This window comes from Ranitomeya variabilis, chromosome 2 (genome assembly GCF_051348905.1).
Source record: "Ranitomeya variabilis isolate aRanVar5 chromosome 2, aRanVar5.hap1, whole genome shotgun sequence".
Classification (NCBI taxonomy): domain Eukaryota; kingdom Metazoa; phylum Chordata; class Amphibia; order Anura; family Dendrobatidae; genus Ranitomeya; species Ranitomeya variabilis.
Genome location: NC_135233.1, coordinates 415568002 through 415589824, shown reverse-complemented (window position 1 = coordinate 415589824; position 21823 = coordinate 415568002). Strand labels below are relative to the sequence as shown.

At 50.4% G+C, this 21823-nt stretch overlaps 1 protein-coding gene across 1 annotated transcript in view; it reads left to right on the top strand.

The window, feature by feature from the left end:
• The window catches only part of LOC143806312 (uncharacterized), a 175316-nt gene that overhangs the window by 68725 nt on the left and 84768 nt on the right, over window positions 1–21823 (top strand). The window contains exons 4-5 of the mRNA XM_077286556.1: window positions 685–789; window positions 15755–16252. Of these exons, the coding sequence (XP_077142671.1) occupies window positions 685–789; window positions 15755–16252 (603 nt within the window). The remainder of the gene's footprint in view (window positions 1–684; window positions 790–15754; window positions 16253–21823) is intronic.

Sequence of the window (21823 nt, the reverse complement as noted above, 5' to 3'; positions counted from 1 at the left end):
CACCCTACCCATGCTCTGCGTTCCGCTAATGACCTGAGGTTAGCATCCTCAATAATCAGAACCTCCCACTCCCGTCTCCAAGACTTTACACGTGCTGTGCCGATTCTTTGGAATGCATTACCTAGGTTAATACGATTAATCCCCAATCCCCACAGTTTTAAGCGTGTAAAAAAAACGCATTTGTTCAGACTGGCCTACCGCCTCAACGCATTAACCTAACTATCCCTGTGTGGCCCATTCAAAAAACTTAAACCATAATCAGGTTCCTTGCATCATGCTCTCATATGCGTTATGCAGTTAATAGCCCTCTGTGTCTGTACTGCTACATACTTAGGCTGATAACCGGTTCATGCAGCATTACATGAACACCCGATCCTTACACTATGGCTGGTCCGAACAACGAAAGCAATTGTTACCATCAACCTCTCGAGTCTCCCCTTTTCCCCATAGATTGTAAGCTTGTGAGCAGGGCCCTCACTCCTCTTGGTATCTGTTTTCATCTGTGGTTATTGTTATACTGTAATGTCTATTGTGTGTACAAATCCCCTCTATAATGTAAAGTGCTGCGGAATATGTTGGCGCTATAGAAATAAAAATTATTATTATTATTATTATTAATCGTTCCCCGATGCCTGAGGTCCTCACTCTGATGATAGATCTGTGTGTTATTCCTTGTGATTATAGAAAGAAAAGAAAATTCTGGAACAGTTGTTGGAGCCCTGGTCGGGACGTTACTTGCTACGGTGCTCCTCTTCACTGGTCTCCTTTACCATGAAGTGGTGAAGAAAGGTGAGGCCCAAGATTGGGATATCAGTGAGGCGTGTGTGGTTGGGGAGCAGTGATAGGATGGATTATATCCAGTGGTAAACCTGCCCGATAATCCATCCCAGTATTACCAGTGACCACAACCTGACTGGGAAACCTGCCCGATAATCCATCCCAGTATAACCAGTGACCACATCCTGACTGGTAAACCTGCCCGGTAATCCAACCCAGTATAATCAGTGACCACATCCTGACTGGTAAACCTGCCCGATAATCCATCCCAGTATTACCAGTGACCACATCCTGACTGGTAAACCTGCCTGTTAATCTATCCCAGTATAACCAGTGACCACATCTTGACTGGTAAACTTGCCTGGAAATCTATCCCAGTATAACCAGTGACCACATTAATTATTAATCACAAAAACATAATTAAAGCACATGATTACACAACACATAATTAAAAAACGAAATATAAAAATATATGAATATATATAAGAGGCATCGTGATTACTCGCTAATCCCGCCCACTGCACAATAGCTCCGCCCCCCACCACATCACCACACACAATCCCGCCCGCCACCCCATTACCACACACAATCCCGCCCCCCACCACATTACCACACACAATCCCGCCCCCACCACATTACCACACAAAATCCGCACCACATCACCACACACAATCCCGCCCCCCCACAAATCCCGCCCCCACCACATCAACACACATAATCCCGCCCCCCCACAACATCAGCACACCTAATCCCGCCCCGTCAACACATCACCACAAATAATCACGCCCCCCAACACATCACCACACAATCCCGCCCCCAACACATCACCACACATATAACCCCGCCCCCCCACCCCATTACCACCGATAATCCCGCCCCCACCACATTACCACACATAATCCCGCCCCCCACCACATTACCACACATAATCCCACCCCCCACCACATTACAACAGATAATCCCGCCCCCCCACTACATTACCACACATAATCCTGCCCCCCACATTACCACAGATAATCCCACCCGCCCACCACATTACCACACATAATCCCGCCCCCACCACATTACCACACATAATCCCGCCCCCCACATCTCCACACATAAACCCGCCCCCCACCACATCACCACACATAATCCCACCACCCCACCACATTACTACACATAATCTCGCCCCCCTCCACATTACCACAGATAATCCTGCCCCCCAGCACATTACCACACATAATCCCGCCCCCCACCACATTACCACACATAATCCCGCCCTCCACCACATTACCACACATAATCCCGCCCCCACCACATTACCACACAATCCCGCCCCCCACCACATTACTACAGATAAACCCGCCCCCCACCACATTACCACACCTAATCCCGCCCCCCACCACATTACTACAGATAATCCCGCCCGCCCACCACATTACCACACATAATCCCGGCCCCCCACCACATTACTACAGATAATCCCGCCCGCCCACCACATTACCACACCTAATCCCGCCCCCACCACATTACCACAGATAATCCTGCCACCCCACCCCATCACCACACATAATCCCGCCCCCCACCACATCACCACACATAATCCCGCCCCCCCCACATCACCACACATAATCCCGCCCCCCAACCACATCGCCACACATAATCCCGCCCCCCACCGCATTACTACACATAATCCTGCCCCCCACCACATTACCACACATAATCCTGCCCCCCACCACATCACCACACATAATCCCGCCCCCCACCACATCACCACATATAATCCTGCCCCCCACCACATCACCACACATAATCCTGCCCCCCAACACATCACCACACATAATCCCGCCCCCCACCCCATTACCACACACAATCCCGCCCCCTCACCACATCACCACACAAAATCCCGCCCCCCAACACATAACCACACATAATCCCGCCCACCAGCCCATTACCACACAAAATCCCACCCCCTCACCCCATCAGCACACATAATCCCGCCCCCCCACCACATCACCACACATAATCCCGCCCCCAACACATGACCACACTATTGTTATTAACTTCATTTTAAGTTAATTTACCACCTGCGTAAGCGCTATTGAATGTTGTCATTATTTACTTTAGTTTAATCACCAGCAGCGTTAGTTAGATAGTAATGAGCGTGCCGAGCGTTAGCTGGCTGGAAACATCTAGTACTGTATGTATGTGTATGAGGGGAGCAGGGTGTACATGACATAATATCACACGGACTAATCACATTTCATTTATAAGCATTACATAAAGATCAGAGGTTATCTAATATATAATTGCCTAGAATACTACTTCCTGCAATTTGTGCCAACTTCCGTGGCTTTGTCCGGAGCTAATGTCCGGAGATAATGTCCGGAGCTAATGTCCGGAGCTAATGTCCGGAGCTAATGTCCGGAGATAAGTGACGTCACCAGTGTCCTACACCCAGGCAGAGCACAGGGGCCCCAGGCAGATAAGTGACGTCACCAGTGTCCTACACCCAGGCAGCATATGGGGCCCCAGGCAGAGCACAGTGGCCCCAGGCAGAGCACAGGGGCCCCAGGCAGCATATGGGGCCCCAGGCAGAGCACAGTGGTCCCAGGCAGAGCACAGGGGCCCCAGGCAGCCTATGGGGCCCCAGGCAGAGGACAGTGGCCCCAGGCAGAGCACAGGGGCCCCAGGCAGCATATGGGGCCCCAGGCAGAGCACAGGGGCCTCAGGCAGCATATGGGGCCCAGGCAGGGCACAGTGGCCCCAGGCAGAGCACAGGGGCCCCAGGCAGAACATGGGTCCCCAGGCAGAGCACAGGGGACCCAGGCAGAGCACAGGGGCCCCAGGCAGCATATGGGGCCCCAGGCAGAGCACAGGGGCCCCAGGCAGCATATGGGGCCCCAGGCAGAGCACAGTGGCCCCAGGCAGAGCACAGGGGCCCCAGGCAGAACATGGGGCCCCAGGCAGAGCACAGGGGCCCCAGGCAGCATATGGGGCCCCAGGCAGAGCACAGGGGCCCCAGGCAGCATATGGGGCCCTAGGCAGAGCACAGTGGCCCCAGGCAGCATATGGGGCCCCAGGCAGAGCACAGTGGCCCCAGGCAGCATATGGGGCCCCAGGCAGAGCACAGGGGCCCCAGGCAGCATATGGGGCCCCAGGCAGAGCACAGTGGTCCCAGGGAGAGCACAGGGGCCCCAGGCAGCTTATGGGGCCCCAGGCAGAGCACAGTGGCCCCAGGCAGAACATGGGGCCCCAGGCAGAGCACAGTGGCCCCAGGCAGAGCACAGGGGCCCCAGGAAGAACATGGGGCCCCAGGCAGAACACGGGGCCCCAGGCAGAGCACAGGGGCCCCAGGCAGCATATGGGGCCCCAGGCAGAGCACAGTGGCCCCAGGCAGAGCACACACCAAATCGGAGGCCGAGGGGCCCCGCCAACGAAATCGGAGGCTGAGGGGCCCCGCCAACCAAATCGGAGGCCGAGGGGCCCCGCCAACCAAATCGGAGGCCGAGGAGCCCCGCCCACCAAATCGAAGGCCGAGCGGCCCTGCCCACCAAAGCGGAGGCCGAGGGGCCCGGCCCCGCCCACCAAAGCGGAGGCCGAGGGGCCCCGACCACCACATCGGAGGCCGAGGGGCCCCGCCCACCAAATCGGAGGCCGAGGGTCCCCGCCCACCAAATCGGAGGCCGAGGGTCCCCGCCCACCAAATCAGAGGCCGAGGGTCCCCGCCCACCAAATGGGAGGCCGAGGGTCCCCGCCCACCAAATCGGAGGCCGAGGGTCCCCGCCTACCAAATCGGAGGCCGAGGGTCCCCGCCCACCAAATCGGAGGCCGAGGGTCCCCGCCCACCAAATCGGAGGCCGAGGGTCCCCGCCCACCAAATCGGAGGCCGGGGGTCCCCGCCCTCCAAATCGGAGGCCGAGGGGCCCCGACCACCACATCGGAGGCCGAGGGGCCCCACCCACCAAATCGGAGGCCGAGGGTCCCCGCCCACCAAATCGGAGGCTGAGGGTCCCCGCCCACCAAATCGGAGGCCGAGGGTCCACACCATCCAAATCGGAGGCCGAGGGGCCCCGCCCACCAAATCGGAGGCCGACGGGCCCCACCCACCAAAGCGGAGGCCGAGGGTCCCCGCCCACCAAATCGGAGGCCGAGGGTCCCGCCCACCAAATCGGAGGCCGAGGGGCCCCGCCCACCAAAGCGGAGGCCGAGGGTCCCCGCCCACCAAATCGGAGGCCGAGGGTCCCCGCCCACCAAATCGGAGGCCGAGGGTCCCCGCCCACCAAATCGGAGGCCGGGGGTCCCCGCCCTCCAAATCGGAGGCCGAGGGGCCCCGACCACCACATCGGAGGCCGAGGGGCCCCACCCACCAAATCGGAGGCCGAGGGTCCCCGCCCACCAAATCGGAGGCTGAGGGTCCCCGCCCACCAAATCGGAGGCCGAGGGTCCACACCATCCAAATCGGAGGCCGAGGGGCCCCGCCCACCAAATCGGAGGCCGACGGGCCCCACCTACCAAAGCGGAGGCCGAGGGTCCCCGCCCACCAAATCGGAGGCCGAGGGTCCCGCCCACCAAATCGGAGGCCGAGGGGCCCCGCCCACCAAAGCGGAGGCCGAGGGTCCCCGCCCACCAAATCGGAGGCCGAGGGTCCCCGCCCACCAAATCGGAGGCCGAGGGTCCCCGCCCACCAAATCGGAGGCCGAGAGTCCCCGCCCACCAAATCGGAGGCCGAGGGGCCCCGCCAACCAAATCGGAGGCCGAGGGGCCCCGCCAACCAAATCGGAGGCCGAGGGGCCCCGCCAACCAAATCGGAGGCCGAGGAGCCCCGCCCACCAAATCGAAGGCCGAGCGGCCCCGCCCACCAAAGCGGAGGCCGAGGGGCCCGGCCCCGCCCACCAAAGCGGAGGACGAGGGGCCCCTCCCACCACATCGGAGGCCGAGGGGCCCCGCCCACCAAATTGGAGGCCGAGGGTCCCCACCCACCAAATCGGAGGCCGAGGGGCCCCGCCAACCAAATCGGAGGCCGAGGGGCCCCGCCAACCAAATCGGAGGCCGAGGGGCCCCGCCAACCAAATCGGAGGCCGAGGAGCCCCGCCCACCAAATCGAAGGCCGAGCGGCCCCGCCCACCAAAGCGGAGGCCGAGGGGCCCGGCCCCGCCCACCAAAGCGATGGCCGAGGGGCCCCGCCCACCACATCGGAGGCCGAGGGGCCCCGCCCACCAAATCGGAGGCCGAGGGTCCCCACCCACCAAATCGGAGGCCGAGGGTCCCCGCCCACCAAATTGGAGGCCGAGGGTCCCCGCCCACCAAATTGGAGGCCGAGGGTCCCCGCCCACCAAATCGGAGGCCGAGGGTCCCCACCCACCAAATCGGAGGACGAGGGGCCCCACCTGTGAAAATTTTACTGTGAAAATACCTGATGGGCACACAAGTATGCGCCAGTATGGGTACTAAGAGCTTTTCCACATAATAATGAAATATTTTAAAATGTCATAGAACATACCAATATACATAGTTATTGATACATATTATTTATTATTTACATTATTGTTCTTAAGCAAAGAACCGTTGTTGTGGCATTTGCCACAACACGCAAAGTTGTTGTCTGATGTCTTTCATCAGTCCCCTCATAAGCATGTTCATGGATCCTGTGTAACTGTACCTTAAATAACAAGAATTGTCAAGAGCTGGTGAGTGCAGCCATTTTTTGTTCTTTCTTACTATTATTTATTAATTGTATTATTCTTACATTTGAATAAATAAAGTATATATGGATTCTAGACTCCCGATTCTTTGGAATCGGGCTGCCATCTAGTCTACTATATAATTGTCTAAGGGTCACTTCCGTCTTTCTGTCTGTCTTTCCGTCTGTCTGTCTGTCACGGAAATCCCAAGTCGCTGATTGGTCGCGACCAGCTGGCCGGGACCAATCAGAGACGGGCACAGTCCGGCCGCGAAATGGCCGCTCCCTACTCCCCTGCACTCAGCGCCTCCTCCATACTGCCCCCCCTCAGTCAGCGCCCGCCACCCACATAGCGTTGTAGCAGTCCGTTAAACCGACTGCGTTACACCGTGACATAATGCGATGTAACGCAGTCTGTTAACGCTGCTATTAACACTGTGTGACGAACTTTTTACTATTGATGCTGCCTATGCAGCATCAATAGTAAAAAGATATAATGTTAAAAATAATAAAAAAATTAAAAATGGTGCTATTCTCACCCTCCATCGTCCACCGATGTGCGCGAGCGGCGAGGCAGCTTCCGTTCCCAGAGATGCATTGCGAAATTACCCAAATGACTTAGCGGTAATTACGGTCTGGCTAAGTCATCTGGGTAATTTCGTGATATACTCACCTTCCGGGGCCTTTCCCGCTCCTTGCGACGCTCTGGGCCATGCATTGCGGTCTCGCGAGACCGCAATGCATTCTTGGGACCGGAGCGTCGCGAGGAGCATCGCTAAACGCCTCGCCTGGATCCGGTGCCTCCAGAGGGTGAGTATATAACTATTTTTTATTTTTTTTTTTTAACGGGGATATGATGCCCACACTGCTATATAGTACTTGGGCTGTGTTATATACTGCGTGGCTGCTACATACTACGTGGGCAGTGTTATATACTATGTGGGCTGTGCTATATATTACGTGGGCAGTGCTATATATTACGTGGGCAGTGTTATATACTACGTGGGCTGTGTTATATTACGTGGGCTGTGCTATATATTACGTGGGCTGTGTTATATACTACGCGGCTGTGCTATATACTATGTTGGCAGTGTTATATACTAAGTGGCTGCTATATACTAAGTGGCTGCTATATACTACGTGGCTATGCTATATACTACGTTGCTGTGCTATATACTATGTGGCTGTCTGTGTTACGTGGGCTGTGTTATATACTGTGTGGGCTGTGCTATATACTGTGTAGGCTGTGTTATATACTAAGTGGCTGTGCTATATACTACGTGGCTCCTATATACTACATGGCTGCTATATACTACATGGCTGTGCTATATACTACGTGGCTGCTATATATTACATGGGCTGTGTTATATACTACGTGGCTGCTATACACTACGTGGCAGCTATATACTACATGGCTGTGCTATATACTACGTGGGCTGTGTTATACTATGCGGCTGTGCTATATACTACGTTGGCAGTGTTATATACTAAGTGGCTGCTATATACTAAGTGGCTGCTATATACTAAGTGGCTGCTATATACTAAGTGGCTGCTATATACTACGTGGCTATGCTATATACTACGTTGCTGTGCTATATACTACGTGGCTGTCTGTGTTACGTGGGCTGTGTTATATACTGCGTGGGCTGTGCTATATACTGCGTAGGCTGTGTTATATACTAAGTGGCTGTGCTATATACTACGTGGCTCCTATATACTACATGGCTGCTATATACTACATGGCTGTGCTATATACTACGTGGCTGCTATATATTGCATGGGCTGTGTTATATACTACGTGGCTGTGTTATATACTACGTGGCTGCTATACACTACGTGGCAGCTATATACTACGTGGCTGTGCTATATACTACGTAGGCTGTCTTATATACTATGTGGCTGTGCTATATACTACGTGGCTGTGCTATATACTATGTGGGCTGTGTTATATTCTACGTGGCTGCTATATACTACGTGGCTCCTATATACTACGTGGCTGTGCTATATACTACATGGCTGTCTGTGTTACGTGGGTTGTGCTATATACTATGTGGCTGCTATATACATACATACATACATATATACATATTCTAGAATACCCGATGCGTTAGAATCGGGCCACCATCTATTAATTTATATAGATAGTTGTTCCCTTTGGATAAATAAACGTGCTTCTCACAAAATTAGAATATCACCAAAAAGTTAATTTATTTCAATTCTTGAATACAAAAAATGAATCTCCTATATACACCACGTGCAGAATTATTAGGCAAGTTGTATTTTGATCACATGATACTTTTTATACATGTTGTCCTATTCCAAGCTGTTCAGGCTTGAGAGCCAACTACCAATTAAGTAAATCAGGTGATGTGCATCTCTGTAATGAGGAGGGGTGTTGTCTAATGACATCAACACCCTATGTAAGGTGTGCTTAATTATTAGGCAACTTTCTTTCCTTTGGCAAAATGGGTCAGAGGAGAGATTTGACTGGCTCTGAAAAGTCCAAAATTGTGAGATGTCGTGCGGAGGGATGCAGCAGTGTTTGAAATTGCCAAACGTTTGAAGCGTGATTACCGAACAATCAAGCGTTTCATGGCAAATAGCCAACAGGGTCGCAAGAAGCGTGTTGGGCAAAAAAGGCGCAAAATAACTGCCCATGAATTGAGGAAAATCAAGCGTGAAGCTGCCAAGATGGCATTTGCCATCAGTTGTGCCATATTTCAGAGCTGCAACGTTACTGGAGTATCAAAAAGCACAAGGTGTGCGATACTCAGGGACATGGCCAAGGTAAGGAAGGCTGAAAAATTACCACCTTTGAACAAGAAACGTAAGATAAAACGTCAAGACTGGGCCAAGAAATATTTTAAGACTGACTTTTCAAAGGTTTTATGGACTGATGAAATAAGAGTGACTCTTCATGGGCCAGAGGCTGGATCAGTAAAGGGCAGAGATCTCCACTCCGACTCAGACGCCAGCAAGGTGGAGGTGGGGTACTGGTATGGGCTGGTATCATCAAAGATGAACTTGTGGGACCTTTTCGAGTTGTGGATGGAATGAAGCTCAACTCCCAGACCTACTGCCAGTTTCTGGAAGACAACTTCTTCAAGCAGTGGTACAGGAAGAATTCAGTATCGTTCAAGAAAAACATGATTTTCATGCAGGACAATGCTCCATCACATGCCTCCAACTACTCCACAGCGTGGCTGGCCAGTAAAGGTCTTAAAGAAGAAAAAATAATGACATGGCCCCCTTGTTCACCTGATCTGAACCCCATAGAGAACCTGTGGTCCCTCATAAAATGTGAGATCTACAGGGAAGGAAAACAGTCCACCTCTTGGAACAGTGTCTGGGAGGCTGTGGTGGCTGCTGCACGCAATGTTGGTCGTAAACAGATCAAGCAACTCACAGAATCTATGGTTGGAAGGCTGGTGAGTGTCATCATTAAGAAAGGGGGCTATATCGGTCACTCATTTTTTGGGGTTTTGTTTTTGCATGTCAGAAATGTTTATTTCTAAATGTTGTGCAATTATATTGGTTTACCTGGTGAAAATAAACAAGTGAGATGGGATTATATTTGGTTTTTATTAAGTTGCCTAATAATTCTGCACAGTAATAGTTAACTGCACAAACAGATATCCTCCTAAGATAGCCAAATAAAAAAACACCACTCCAACTTCCTAAAATATTAAGCTTTGATATTTCTGAGCCTTTTGGGTTAACTAAGAACATAGTTGTTGATCAATAATAAAAATAATCCTCTAAAATACAACTTGCCTAATAATTCTGCACGCAGTGTAATATAGAGTCATTACACACAGAGTGATCTATTTCACATGTTTATTTCTGTTAATGTTGATGATTATGGCTTACAGCCAATGAAAACCCAAAAGTCATTATCTCAGTAAATTAGAATAATTAACAAAAAAACACCTGTAAAGGCTCCTAAGTGTTTATAAAGGTCTCTTAGTCTGTTTCAGTAGCTCCATAATCATGGAGAAGACTGCTGACCTGACAGATGTCCAGAAGGCTGTCACTGACACACTCCACAACGAGGGGAAGCCACTAAAGATCATTGCTAAAGAAGCCGGCTGTTCACACAGTGCTGTATCCAAGCCTATTAATGGAAAGTGGAGTGGAAGGAAAACGTGTAGTAGAAGAAGGTGCACAAGCAACCGAGATAACCGCAGCCTGGAAAGGATTGTTAAGCAAAGGCCAATCAATAATGTGGGGGAGATTCGCAAGGAGTGGACTGCTGCTGGAGTCAATGCTTCAAGAGCCACCACACACAGATGTATCCAGGACATGGGCTACAAGTGCCGCATTCCTTGTGTCAGCCACTCATGATCAATAGACAGCGCCAGAAGCGTCTTATCTGGGCCAAGGAGAAAAAGAAGTGGACTGTTGTCAGTGGTCCAACGTGTTGTGTTCAGATGAAAGTAAATTTTGCATTTCATTTGGAAATCAAGGTCCCAGAGTCTGGAGGAAGAGTGGAGAGGCCACAAGCCAAACTGCTGGAGGTCTAGTGTGAAGTCTCCACAATCAGTGATGGTTTGGGGAGCCATGTCATCTGCTGGTGTAGGTCCACTGTGTTTTATCAAGACCAAAGTCAGCGCAGCCGTCTACCAGGAAATTTTAGAGCACCCCATGCTTCTCTCTGCCGACAAGCTCTTTGGGGATGGAAATTTAATTCTCCAGCAGGACTTGGCACCTGTCCACACTGCCACAAGTACCAGTACCTGGTGTAAAAACAACAGTATCACTGTGCTTGATTAGCAGCAAACTCGCCTGACCTTAACCCCTTAGAGAATCTGTGGAGTATTGTCAAGAGGAAGATGAGACACCAGACCCTACAATGCATACAAGCTGAAGGCTGCTATCAAAGCAACCTGGGCTTCCATAAACCCTCAGCAGTGCCACAGGCTGATCGCCTCCATGCCACGCCACATTGATGCAGTATTTGATGCAAAAGGAGCCCTGACCAAGCATTGAGGGCATTTACTTAACCTACATTTCAGTAGGACAACATTTCAGATTTTACAATCATTTTTCCAGCTGGTGTTATAAAGTATTCTAATTTACTGAGATAATGACTTTTGGGTTTTCGTTGGCTGTAAGCCATAATTATCAACATTAACATAAAATAAACACGTGAAATAGATCACTGTGTGTAGTTACTCTATAGAATATAGGAGTTTCACATTTTGTATTGAAGAACTGAAATAAAATCACTTTTTGATGATATTCTAATTTTGTGAGAAGCATTTGTATTAAATAAGGAAATGAATCCGTGTAGACCACTACATATAAGAGGTATATAATGAATAGGAATACAAAATCATAAATATTAAATACAGTGCTGTTGTACCTTATTTAATATTTATGATTTTGTATTCCTATTCATTATATACCTCTTATATGTAGCGGTCTACACGGATTCTTTTCCTTATTTATTACAAGTTCTTCTCACAAAATTAAAATATCAAAAAGTGATTTTATTTCAGTTCTTCAATACAAAATGTGAAACTCCTATATTGAAATAATGATTATATAATTAGTTATGTCCAATTCAAATATATGATGGGATGAATAAGGAAAAATAGAGAAATATTCCCAAAGACAGCAGCCTCAACGAGTAATACTCATCCAAAAGCCACATAGTGAGCACAGTCCTTGCCCGCCACTGGTCCCCTCGCACCACTGGTCCCCTCATACCACTGGTCCGCTCACACTACTGGTCCCCTCACACCACTGATTCCCTCACACTACTGGTCCCCTTACACCACTGGTCCCCTCACACCACTGGTCCCCTCACACCACTGGTCCCCCTCACACCACTGGTCCCCCTCACACCACTGGTTCCCGGCAATCACTGCTTCCCTCACACTACTGGTCCCCTCACACCACTGGTCCCTGCCCACCACTCCAAAGCGTGTTTCGCTATTGCTTCATCAGGGAGTGAAGGGGAGGGGAAGTGGGTACATATATATAAGGCACATGTGTAAAAGGCCGGGCCAGAGCCGTAGTCGTGGCTGAGAACAACTGGTCACACGTGCCCTGGCCCCCAGTAACATGTAAACAATGTCCCTTCTGCAGCATACCTTTCGCTTCACCCTCTGCATCATCTGGGTCCCATCGGGCTGGCTGAAGTTCCGCTGCTTCTGTTGTACAATAAGAGTCAGAGTCCTTTTCAAACTTAAAATGATGAACTTTACTATTTGCTTGTCGCAGCACATTCTTAACAGTTACATCATCAACATTAGGTTCCACACAGTTCCCCTTCTCCGCTCTCTCTATGCTTTCTCCTACGTCCTGCAGTACATTACTGGGTCATGTATCACCTCCTGCGATAACACAGTGTCCTCCCTGTGCAAGCTCATGACACCTGAGGGTTCCCTTGGCCGTTTCGCACTTGTACGGAGGGCATCAGCCCAAGCAATGATCTGCCACATGGTGAGCGACCTCTGATCCTGTACTGGTCAAGGACGACTTCTCTAGCTTCTGTCTCGAACTGTGTTTACACTGCTACCTCAGCTGCACTTGCTATCCATCCGGAACTCTTAATGGCTGGGTATAACGCTTTAACGTTGCGGAGCTATCTACCCACCACAGGCACTAGGCACCTACTAACTCTAAACAGGAAGACATTTTCCTCTTGACACAGACAGCCCCTCCTACATAACTATGTATAATATAACTAGTGTCCGACTAAGGGTACTGCACTTACCCTATCACTGCTGACAAATACAGTACATATAACTTAGTGTAATAAATACATATAGCATCATGACTTTCTATACAACTATACACCCTCAAGGGGGTAGAGGCATGACACCCCCTTACGCATGCAACGGGCTGAAATTACAATCAAGACACGCCATATTACATGGCGCCGCTACTCTCCCAATCAGTGTACCGGGCAGTCAGGATGTGGTCACTGGTTATACTGGGATGGATTATCACTCGTTATGCTGCGACGGATTATCACTGGTTATACTGGGATGGATTATCGGGCATGTTTCCCAGTCAGGATATGGTCCCTGTTTATACTGGGATGGATTATCACTGGTTATACTGGGATGGAGTATCGTGCAGATTTGCCAGTCAAGTCAGGATGTGGTCACTGGTTACACTGGGATGGCTTATCGGGCTGGTTTCCCAGTCAGTCAGGATGTGGTTACTGGTTATACTGGGATGGATTATCAGGCAGGTTTCCCAGTCAGTCAGGATGTGGTCACTGGTTATAGTGGGATGGATTATTGGGCAGGTTTCTCAGTCAGGATGTGGTCACTAGTTATACTGGGATGGATTATCACTGGTTATACTGGGATGGAGTATCGTGCAGATTTGCCAGTCAAGTCAGGATGTGGTGACTGGTTATACTGGTATGGATTATCACTAGTTATGATTGGATGGATTATCGAGCAGGTTTCACAGTCAGGATGTGGTCACTGGTTATGCTGGGATGGATTATTGGGCAGGTTTCCCAGTCAGTCAGGATGTGGTCACTGGTTATACTGGGATGGATTATCAGGCAGGTTTCCCAGTCAGTCAGGATGTGGACACTGGTTATACTGGGAGGGATTATCGGGCATGTTTCCCAGTCAGGATATGGTCCCTGTTTATACTGGGATGGATTATCACTGGTTATACTGGGATGGAGTATCGTGCAGATTTGCCAGTCAAGTCAGGATGTGGTGACTGGTTATACTGGTATGGATTATCACTAGTTATGATGGGATGGATTATCGAGCAGGTTTCACAGTCAGGATGTGGTCACTGGTTATACTGGGATGGATTATCGGGCAGGTTTCCCAGTCAGGATATGGTCCCTGTTTATACTGGGATGGATTATCACTGGTTATACTGGGATGGAGTATCAGGCAGGTTTCCCAGTCAGTCAGGATGTGGTCACTGGTTATAGTGGGATGGATTATTGGGCAGGTTTCCCAGTCAGGATGTGGTCACTAGTTATACTGGGATAGATTATCACTGGTTAAACTGGGATGGAGTATCGTGCAGATTTGCCAGTCAAGTCAGGATGTGGTGACTGGTTATACTGGTATGGATTATCACTAGTTATGATGGGATGGATTATCGAGCAGGTTTCACAGTCAGGATGTGGTCACTGGTTATACTGTGATGGATTATCGGGCAGGTTTCCCAGTCAGTCAGGATGTGGTCACTGGTTATACTGGGATTGATTATCGGGCAGGTTTCCCAGTCAGGATGTGGTCCCTGTTTATACTGGGATGGATTATCACTGGTTATACTGGGATGGAGTATCGTGCAGATTTGCCAGTCAAATCAGGATGTGGTCACTGGTTACACTGGGATGGCTTATCGGGCTGGTTTCCCAGTCAGTCAGGATGTGGTTACTGGTTATACTGGGATGAATTATCAGGCAGGTTTCCCAGTCAGTCAGGATGTGGTCACTGGTTATAGTGGGATGGATTATTGGGCAGGTTTCCCAGTCAGGATGTGGTCACTAGTTATACTGGGATGGATTATCACTGGTTATACTGGGATGGAGTATCGTGCAGATTTGCCAGTCAAGTCAGGATGTGGTCACTGGTTACACTGGGATGGCTTATTGGGCTGGTTTCCCAGTCATTCAGGATGTGGTTACTGGTTATACTGGGATGGATTATCAGGCAGGTTTCCCCAGTCAGTCAGGATGTGGTCACTGGTTATAGTGGGATGGATTATTGGGCAGGTTTCCCAGTCAGGATGTGGGCTCTGGTTATACTGGGATGGATTATTACTGGTTATGCTGGGATGGATTATCGGGCAGGTTTCCCAGTCAGGATGTGCTCCCTGGTTGTCATGGCTCCTGTGGTGACTGGTTATACTGGTATGGATTATCACTAGTTATGATGGGATGGATTATCGAGCAGGTTTCACAGTCAGGATGTGGTCACTGGTTATACTGTGATGGATTATCGGGCAGGTTTCCCAGTCAGGATGTGGTCACTGGTTATACTGGATGGATTATCGGGCAGGTTTCCCAGTCAGGATGTGGTCACTGGTTATACTGGGATGGATTATCGGGCAGGTTTCCCAGTCAGTCAGGATGTGGTCACTGGTTATACTGGGATGGATTATCGGGCAGGTTTCCCAGTGAGTCAGGATGTGGTCTCTGGTTATACTGGGGTGGATTATTGGGCAGGTTTCCCAGTCAGGATGTGGGATCTGGTTATACTGGGATGGATTATTACTGGTTATGCTGGGATGGATTATCGGGCAGATTTCCCAGTCAGGATGTGCTCCCTGGTTGTCATGGCTCCTGATTTCGGTTGTGTCTCCTTCCTGTAGATCCTCCTGTCCTTTCTGAGATCACCGGCAGCGATCTGCTGACTGACATGACCAGGACCACGCTGACGTTTTATGTTCAGAACTTCAAGCCTAACGACCTGGAGATCTCTGTATGTCTGAGGAGACGAGGAGAGGAGATGAAGACCATCCACAGCTGGAGATCCAGAGCTGCGTCTCCCTCAGCCCGAGCCATGAGGGATGAGGATGCTGGGGGTAGTAGTGTGAATATAGACGTAGAGCGTCAGAGTCTGCTGAATGGGGCCGTCAGTCAAACACAGGGGCCCCTACACCTGGACATGGCAGCCGTGCTGGCCCCCAGTATACCCGGGCTGCTCCGCTTCATTCGCTGGCAGAGACTTTCCACTTACAGCTGTCAATGTTCTGCTCACATCACTCCCAGCTATGGTGAGGACAACGGAGCAGAACTGTCCATCCATGTGTCACACCCAGCTCTGACAGAAGCCGTCTCTGTGAGCAAGACCCTGCGGGTCACCGGAGGTAAGACCACCTGCCAGAGTTACATGGGGTCGCTCACGATGGGTTCCTCCTCCGGTTATTGCTGACGTCTTCCCTCAGTCTTTATACGCTGGTTACCTCATTGATTTCTATTCACCAGTGGTTACTTGTATTTTATCGTCATACAGTATAAGGCTAAAACATGAGGATCTGCAGTGGAAAGACGAAGCAGCAGCCAGAAGGTGAATGCTTGTTGGGTTACGGCATTATCAGTCTTTTGCCACGGATGTAAAAATAGTGGCAAACTAAGACACACTCCATACTTAGAGTAATTTGTGACTTTTTGCCGATTTTTACAACTTCTGCTACATTGTAAAAGTGGGCAGAGTTTAGTGTGAATTTCCGTGGGCTTCTGCTGTGGGGCTCCAGGTGTTGGACTCCTGGTGTGGGCTCCTGCCGTGGGCTCCTTCCATGGGGCTCCTGGTGTGAGCTTCCTGGCTTGTGCTCCTGGAGTGGGGCTACTGGTGTGGGCTCCTGGTGTGGGGCTCCTGGCATGGGTTCCTGCTGTGGGTTTCTGGGGTGGGCTCCTGGCATGGGCTTCTGCCGAGGGGCTCCTGGCTTGGGCTCCTGCTGTGGGGCTCCTGGTGTGAGGCTCCTGGCATGGGCATCCTGGTGTGGGCTCCGGCATAGTCTCCTGCCGTGAGCTTCTGGCATGGGCTCCTGCTGTGGGCTTCTGGCATGGGCTCCTGCCGTGGGGATCCTGGCATGGGGCTCCTGGCTTAGGCTACTGGTGTGGGGCTCCTGGCTCCTGGGGTAGGCTCCTGGCATAGGGCTCCCGGGGTGAGCTCCTGGCTTGGGCTCCTGGTGTGGGGCTCCTGTGGTGGGCTCTGGCGTTGTCTCCTGCTATGGACTTTTGGCATGGGTTCCTTACGTGGAGCTCTTGGCTTGGGCTCCTGGTGTGGGGCTCCTGCTGTGGGCTCCTGGTGTGGGGTTCCTGGTGTGGGACTCCTAGCTTGGGCTTTTGGTGTGGGGCTCCTGGCTTGGGCTCCTGCCGTGTGGCTCCTGGCTTGGGCTCCTGCCGTGGTGTTCCTGGTGTGTGTCTCCTGGCATGGGGGTCCTAGCTTGGGCTTTTGGTGTGGGGCTCCTGGCTTGGGTTCCTGCCGTGGGGCTCCTTGCTTGGGCTCCTGCCATGGGGCTCCGGGCTTGGGCTCCTGCTGTGGGCTTCTGGCATGGGCTCCTGCCGTGGGGCTCCTGGCATGGGGCTCCTGCCATGGGGCTCCTGCCGTGGGGCTCCTGGCATGGGGCTCCTGGTGTGGGGTTCCTGGTGTGGGGCTCCTGGTGTGGGGTTCCTGGTGTGGGGTTCCTGGCTGTGTGGGTTCCTGGCGTGGGACTCCTGGCTTGGGCTTTTGGTGTGGGGCTCCTGGCATGGGGATCCTTGCATGGGCTCCTTGTGTGGGGATCCTGGTGTGGGCTCCTGGCGTGGGGATCCTGGTGTGGGGTTCCTAGCATGGGCTCGTGCTTTGGGCTCCTGGGGTGAGGCTCCTGGCATGGGGCTTCAGGTGTGGGGCTCCTGGCGTAGGGATCCTGGCGTAGGGATCCTGGTGTGGGGGTCCTGCCTTGGGGCTCCTGGCGAGGCGTTCCTGGTGTGGGGCTCCTGGCTTGGGCTCCTGCCTTGGGGCTCCTGGTGTGGGGCTCCTGGCTTGGGCTCCTGCCTTGGGGCTCCTGGTGTGGGTCTCCTGGCATGGGTGTTATGATCCTTAGTGGCTGAGGATCACCAAACTGACTATCTAAGTTACTGAACATAGAACGAGCTCTAGGGAGGTGGTAACTGGACTGACCGCAATCCTGATCCTAACCAAAAACACTAAAGGTAGCCGGTGAACGTGCTTGAATTCCTAGACGTCTCGACGCAGCCTGAGAAACTAGCTACCCCTAGAGAGAAAGAAAGTAAGACCTCACTTGCCTCAGAGAAATAACCCCAAAGATATAGAAAGCCCCCAACAAATAATAACGGTGAGGTAAGGGGAAAATACAAACGTAGAAATGAAACAGATTCAGCAAATGAGGCCCGATAATACTAGATAGCAGAAGACAGATAGGAAACTGTGCGGTCAGTAGAAAACCCTATACAAAATATCCACGCTGAAAATTCAAGAACCCCCACACCAACTAACGGTGTGAGGGGAGAAACTCAGCCCCCTAGAGCTACCAGCAAGCGAGGAAATCACATATTAGCAAGCTGGACAAGGACAGATAATAAACCAAGAAACATATTGAACACTGAAGATCAAAAAATGAACAAACAGAAACTTAGCTTCTCTTGGAGAGACTGATAACGAAGGTAGACAGGAGAGATAAAAATAGCACTGAATACATTGACAGCAGGCAACAACTGAAAGTCCAGGTGAGCTAAATAGGAAACCAACCAGCAGATAACGAGACAGCTGACTCCAGCCACAGACCTGCAGAATGACAAAAAGAGCCACCAGAGGGAGCCCAAAGATAGCACTCACACAGTACCACTTGTGACCACAAGAGGGAGCCCAAAAACAGAGTTCACAACACATGGGCTCCTGCCGTGCTGCTCCTGGTATGGGCTCCTGCTGTTGGCTTCTGGCATGGGCTCCTGGTGTGGGGCTCCTGACTTGGGCTCCTGCCTTGGGGCTCCTGGTGTGGGGCTCCTGGCATGGGCTCCTGCCGTGGGGCTCCTGGAGTGGGGCTCCTGGTATGGGCTCCTGCTGTGGGCTTCTGGCATGGGCTCCTGGTGTGGGGCTCCTGGCTTGGGCTCCTGGTGTGGGGCTCCTGACTTGGGCTCCTGCCGTGGGGAGGTCCTGCCGTGGGTTCCTGGCGTGGGTTCCTGATGTGGGGCTCCTGCTGTGAGCTCCAAAATGATATAACATATTACAGGGGGGTGGTGATAATAATGTTATATCAGTACAGCAAGGCCACATTATACACAGGCTCCGGAGTGATATAACATATTGCAGGTCAGAGTAGGTGGTAATAACGTTATATCAGTACAGCCGGGGTCACACTGTACACAGGCTCCAGTGTGGTATAACATATTACAGGTCGGGGGAAGGTGATAATAACGTTATATCAGTACAGCTGGGGTCACACTGTACAAGGGCTCCTGAGTAATATAACATATTACAGATCGGGGGAGGTGATAATAATGTTATATCAGTACCGCGGGGTCACACTGTACACAGACTCCAGAGTAATATAACATATTACAGGTCGGGGGAGGGGATAATAACATTATATCAGTACACCTGGGGTCACACTGTACACATGCTCCGGAGTAATATATATATATATATATATATATATATATATATATATATATATAACATATTACAGGTCAGGGATGTGATAACTCGTGATTTTGCCCATGTGTGTAACTTTCCTTATATGCAGTTTTCCTGGGGGCATTCATGGCTGGGGGCTTTTTTTCCAGCTTAGATACAGATAAGGAAGATTACTCTGACCATTGCCAGCCATACTGGGTGTGTTCATAGAAGAGTCGGTGCACAGAAGGTAATACGCTCCTTTATTACCAAGCAGCCGTGACGGCGGTTCTCCTCAAAGCATGCAAGTCAGGGCACCTAGTGATAGAGACTGTAGACACGAGCCTTAGTGTGAGCCCTGGAGGCCTTAGTGTTAGCCAGACCTGGAGGTCTTAGGGTTAGCCAGACCTGGGGGTCTTAGTGGGAGCCCTGGAGGTCTTAGTGGGAGCCCTGGAGGTCTTAATGCGATATGATATACTTTATTGATCCATAGGGAAATTATGGTATTACAGCAGCATTACAGACAGCATTTCAAACATTACAACATTACAAACATTTTTGCATAAAGTAATTACTAGTCACAGATCTTGCACATGACTAACCACATTACGTTACAAACAAATTTGGGTGAATGCAGGTACTTAAATCTCTGATCATTGCCATTAGTGCACCAGCCATAGGTCATTGTCCTCTTTCACCCTTAGGAAATTGTCATACATCCCCATAGCAGTAGGCACAAACGATTTCCTGAATTTCTCCTTCTTGCACCTTAGTAGGATTACGCGGCTGCTGAATGTGCTCTTCTGCTTCAAGAACAGCTCGTATAGTGGGTGTGTATTATTGTTCATTATAGCCCTACACTTTTCTGAATTCTATCCTCCAATACCTCCTCAAAAGAGTCCAGATGGAGGCCAACAGCCGTGCTTGCCTTCTTGATAAGTTTGTTGAGCTTATTAGCGTCAGCTACTCGCACACTACTGCCGCAGCAAATGAAAGAAAAAAGATGGCGCTTGCCACAATGGACTGGTAGAACATTTCCAGCATTTTACTGCACACATTGAATGACCTGAGCTTCCGAAGAAAGTACCGTCTGCTCATTCCCTTCTTGTAAACCTTCCCCATATGACACCTCCAATCAAGTTTGCCGTCAAGGTGAACCCCCAAATATTTGTAGCTCTCAATCATCTCCACTTCCTGGCCAGCAATATTGATCGGTAAGTAATAGTGATGAGCGAATATACTCGTTACTCGAGATTTCCCGAGCACTCTTATGGGTTCTCCGAGTATTTTTTAGTGCTCGGAAATTTAGTTTTTATTGCCGCAGCTGAATGATTTACATCTGTTAGCCAGCATAAGTGCATGTGGGTGTTGCCTGGTTGCTAGGGAATCTTCATTTTAAATGCCATTTTTTTCTTGTTTAGCAAGTATTTAAATTCTTTTGTAATCCAAGGCTTGTTATTTGCATAACATCAAATCTTTTTAACTGATACTACAGTATCCGTACAAAAATTTATATAATCAGTTACTCTCCCGACAATATAATTTAAATCATCATGCTCTCCCATGTCGCATATCACCGCCCAGTCTGTGAGGTCAAAGCAGTCTTGCAGGGCCTCCCCAGCTGCAGGAGACCACCTACTGATCAGTTTTATAGTCGCTGGTTGTTTGCTGACAACTGGTTGATAAGATGGAGACAGTAGTATGAGGTTGTGGTCAGATTTCCCAAGGGGGGTAGTGCAGACGATGAATAGGCGTCTTTAACATTTGCATAGAGGAGATCCAATATAATGTTGTCCTTTGTTGCACATTTAACATATTGATAGAACTTTGGAAGAGCCTTTGAGATCATGACTCTGTTAAAATCCCCAGAGATTATGATTAACGAGTTTGGGTGCTTTGTCTGAAGGCGACCCAACACCCCTGACAACATTTTCCCAGCTGCCTCTTGGCTGGCGCATGGAGGTATATACATGACTACTGCAATGCTAATGGAGAATTCTCTAGGTAGATAGTAAGGCCTAAGGCCATCTACTAAGAGTTCAATGTTTTGACTGCAGTGACTTTCCTTAACAGTAATATGCCACCAATTACACCATCTGTTATTAATGTATAATATCACCCCACCACCCTTCTTCTTACCACACTTAGCTTTGTCTCTATCAGCCTGGACCATGTGAAACCCTGGAATCCAGTCACTTGAATCAGGGACCTCCCCATGTAACAGGTTTCTGTAAACACATGGGACTGCATACCTTGAACTCCGTCTGGCTTTTACACAGAGCTAGCAGTTCATCCATAGTATGAGCCCTGAAGGTCTTAGTGT